The sequence below is a fragment of the Protomyctophum bolini genome (genome assembly GCF_963924005.1).
Source record: "Protomyctophum bolini genome assembly, chromosome: 9".
Taxonomy (NCBI): Eukaryota; Metazoa; Chordata; class Actinopteri; order Myctophiformes; family Myctophidae; genus Protomyctophum; species Protomyctophum bolini.
Window position 1 is genome coordinate 460,446 of NC_137870.1, and position 3,584 is coordinate 464,029.

The following is a 3,584-nucleotide window of genomic DNA, read 5'->3' on the forward strand; positions in this document are numbered from 1 at the left end:
ATTTATTTAAACAACGACATTAACAGCGTCTCAACTCCGCAGGCGTTGATGCTGCAACAATAATAATAACAATACTTATAATAATTGTAATAATTACAACAATAATAACAGTTTGTTCTGCTGGCCTGTGGTGGTTTTGAAGCAGAAACAACGCGGACTCGCTTCAACTTTACTTTGGAGTATAAATTCTTCGAGAGTCGAGTCTAATTCTTTGGAGCATCGACAGAGAGTCATGGAGACGTCCTAATTCTTTCCAAAACAACGAGGAGACATCCTTCATCCTTCGCAGAGACACGAGGAGACATCATCCGTCCTTTAAAAGGAGACATCATTCGTCTTAAATCATGGCCAAGTTTAAGCACAGTGACCTGTGGATAGCCTGGGCCGTCCTGTTCCTCATGGAAGGTAAGACAACTGTGTGTGTGTGTGTGTGTGTGTGTGTGTGTGTGTGTGTGTGTGTGTGTTTGTTATTGACAAACTGAAGTACATGGGTCAACTTTATTGTAACGATCAATGTGCTGCCTTGTGATGAGCTGTTCTCCTATTGGCTGACTGTAAAGGTCTGTTCTCCTATTGGCTGACTGTAAACGTCTGTTCTCCTATTGGCTGACTGTAATGGGCTGTTCTCCTATTGGCTGACTGTAAAGGTCTGTTCTCCTATTGGCTGACTGTAAACGTCTGTTCTCCTATTGGCTGACTGTAATGGGCTGTTCTCCTATTGGCTGACTGTAAAGGTCTGTTCTCCTATTGGCTGACTGTAATGGGCTGTTCTTCTATTGGCTGACTGTAACGGGCTGTTCTCCTATTGGCTGACTGTAAAGGTCTGTTCTCCTATTGGCTGACTGTAGCTGTTCTCCTATTGGCTGACTGTAAAGATCTGTTCTCCTATTGGCTGACTGTAAAGGTCTGTTCTTCTATTGGCTGACTGTAACATGCTGTTCTCCTATTGGACGACTGACTGGCAGTGTTTATGTCCTTTGTACAAGCTATGTGTCTGTCTGTCTGTGTCCCTTTATTCCCAAATATGGAGTATGTTGTGATGCCAGGCATGTCCAAATATGGAGTGTTGTGAGCACGGCAGTGCTATGAGCTTATAGATCTGGTATTTTCCAATAGATAAAATAATGGTTTAAAACACCAGAATGGGTTAAAGCAATGTACCGGACAGAGTGATTTTATTTCATGGCTTTAGTTGAGGCTGATCCACTGGGTTCCATGTTCACGTCCTGGTGGTTTAGTTGAGGCTGATCCACTGGGTTCCATGTTCACGTCCTGGTGGTTTAGTTGAGGCTGATCCACTGGGTTCCATGTTCACGTCCTGGTGGTTTAGTTGAGGCTGATCCACTGGGTTCCATGTTCACGTCCTGGTGGTTTAGTTGAGGCTGATCCACTGGGTTCCATGTTCACGTCCTGGTGGTTTAGTTGAGGCTGATCCACTGGGTTCCATGTTCACGTCCTGGTGGTTTAGTTGAGGCTGATCCACTGGGTTCCATGTTCACGTCCTGGTGGTTTAGTTGAGGCTGATCCACTGGGTTCCATGTTCACGTCATGGCAAAAAAAATAAATAGTGCATTTTTCTTTTCATCCATTTTATTTCATTTTTGTACAAACCGATACATGACTCACATATACATACACAGACTAACCGACATACATTAATCATACATACGTCCATATACGAGTAAGACGCGCGAACGCGGGAAGCGAACGCAGATCGTAAATTGCAATCTCCATATATGGGCACAAAAGGGTCCACAACAAACAAATCACTGGCCCCTTTTGTGCCCATATATGGAGCTGAGTGGACCTGGCCCCTTTTGTGCCCATATATGGAGCTGAGTTATTGCTGATGCAACACACTCCATATTTGGATTGCGGGACAGACACACGGACAGACAGACACACAGACATGATCTGCTAGGTCTCATAGTAAGTGCTCACTGCGTTCGCAATCATCTTCTTCTTACTACTTATATACTTGTTCATGTAGTCTTAGAAATCTTAAAGCCTTTGTTCTTAACGTGAATATTTCCTTAATTTGCCAAACCTCTTGATAATATTTCTGCGTATTCTACTCCCATGTATTCCACAACTGGGCCCCAAACCAAGAAGAATCCATCCATGTCTCCTTGGAGAACATGGATGTGTGAGCCGTTCTAGCCCATTCTGACCGGGCACCCATTTTGGTGTTATAGCATCATGTCATGCTTTACCTATTGAAAAATAGCAGATCTACAAGCTCATATCGCGCCACCGAGTGGCGCGATACGAGCTTGTAGGTCTGCTATTTTTGAAAAATTCGAAGAACGACTGACATTTTTTTAATCTGATCTCAGGTCAGAATGGGTTCATCAGTCCAGTGTGTGTCCAGTGGAAACCTCGTATGAATCTGATCTCAGGTCAGAATGGGCTAGTGGGAGCCGTTGTGCATTTTTCTAATTTAGTTATAGTCATAGTCTTTGGAATGAAACTTCATTTAGTTTCAGTCATGTTTTAGTGTTAAGTCTAGTTTCAGTCGACTAAATATCAAAAGATTTGAGTAAATCTCTAGTAAATCTGAAAATAGCCGATCTACAAGCTCACAACGTGTCGCAGTGCGACGCGTGGTGAGCTTGTAGATCGGCTATTTTCAGCATGCAACTAATTGTGTGAAATGAGTTATGCTGGATCTCTTGTCCACTAGAGTCTGTTTTATAGAATAAGTATATAATATAAGGTTTTATAATAATATAGTCCCTTCCTGACATTTTAGTCGGTTTTTATTCGTCTACGAAATTGTCCGAATATTTAGTCTCATAGTTTTAGTCATCGTAGCTCATTGTTCTTCATTTAGTTTCCATTCGTTCTTTTTTTGTCAGTGAAAAAAAAGGTTTTAGTCGACGAACATTTTTCGTCTTTAGTTTTAGTCGATGAAAACAACACTGGTCGACTGGTGGTGTTATTTCATATTGACAGACAGACAGACAGACAGACAGGCAGGCAGACAGAAAGGCAGGCAGGCAGACAGACAGACAGACAGGCAGACAGACAGACAGACAGACAGACAGACAGACAGACAGACAGACAGACGGTTGGCCTGTAATCCTTCCAGATTAGTGCAGAGATGATACCATCATGTGACTCAGAGTCTCTGACCGGCCGTTAGCGACACAAACACTCTGAGCACGCTGTGGTGCACACATACACGTCAGAGGGGGCTCCGGCCCTTTTACCCGTCTGTAAAACAACTGCCCCCTTTTACCCGTCTGTAAAACAACTGCCCCCTTTTCACCCGTCTGTAAAACAACTGCCCCCTTTTACCCGTCTGTAAAACAACTGCCCCCTTTTCACCCGTCTGTAAAACAACTGCCCCCTTTTCACCCGTCTGTAAAACAACTGCCCCCTTTTCACCCGTCTGTAAAACAACTGCCCCCTTTTACCCGTCTGTAAAACAACTGCCCCCTTTTCACCCGTCTGTAAAACAACTGCCCCCTTTTCACCCGTCTGTAAAACAACTGCCCCCTTTTCACCCGTCTGTAAAACAACTGCCCCCTTTTCACCCGTCTGTAAAACAACTGCCCCCTTTTACCCGTCTGTAAAACAAC

The 3,584-nt window shown here is 43.8% G+C and overlaps 1 protein-coding gene across 1 annotated transcript in view; it reads left to right on the forward strand.

Annotated features, from left to right (window-relative positions):
* The first annotated feature begins 332 nt into the window (after window positions 1–332).
* Window positions 333–3,584, forward strand: part of igsf11 (immunoglobulin superfamily member 11) — a 109,772-nt gene continuing 106,520 nt past the window's right edge. Inside the window, exon 1 of the mRNA XM_080771578.1 lies at window positions 333–405. Within this exon, the coding sequence (XP_080627704.1) occupies window positions 345–405 (61 nt within the window). The 5' untranslated portion in view covers window positions 333–344. The remainder of the gene's footprint in view (window positions 406–3,584) is intronic.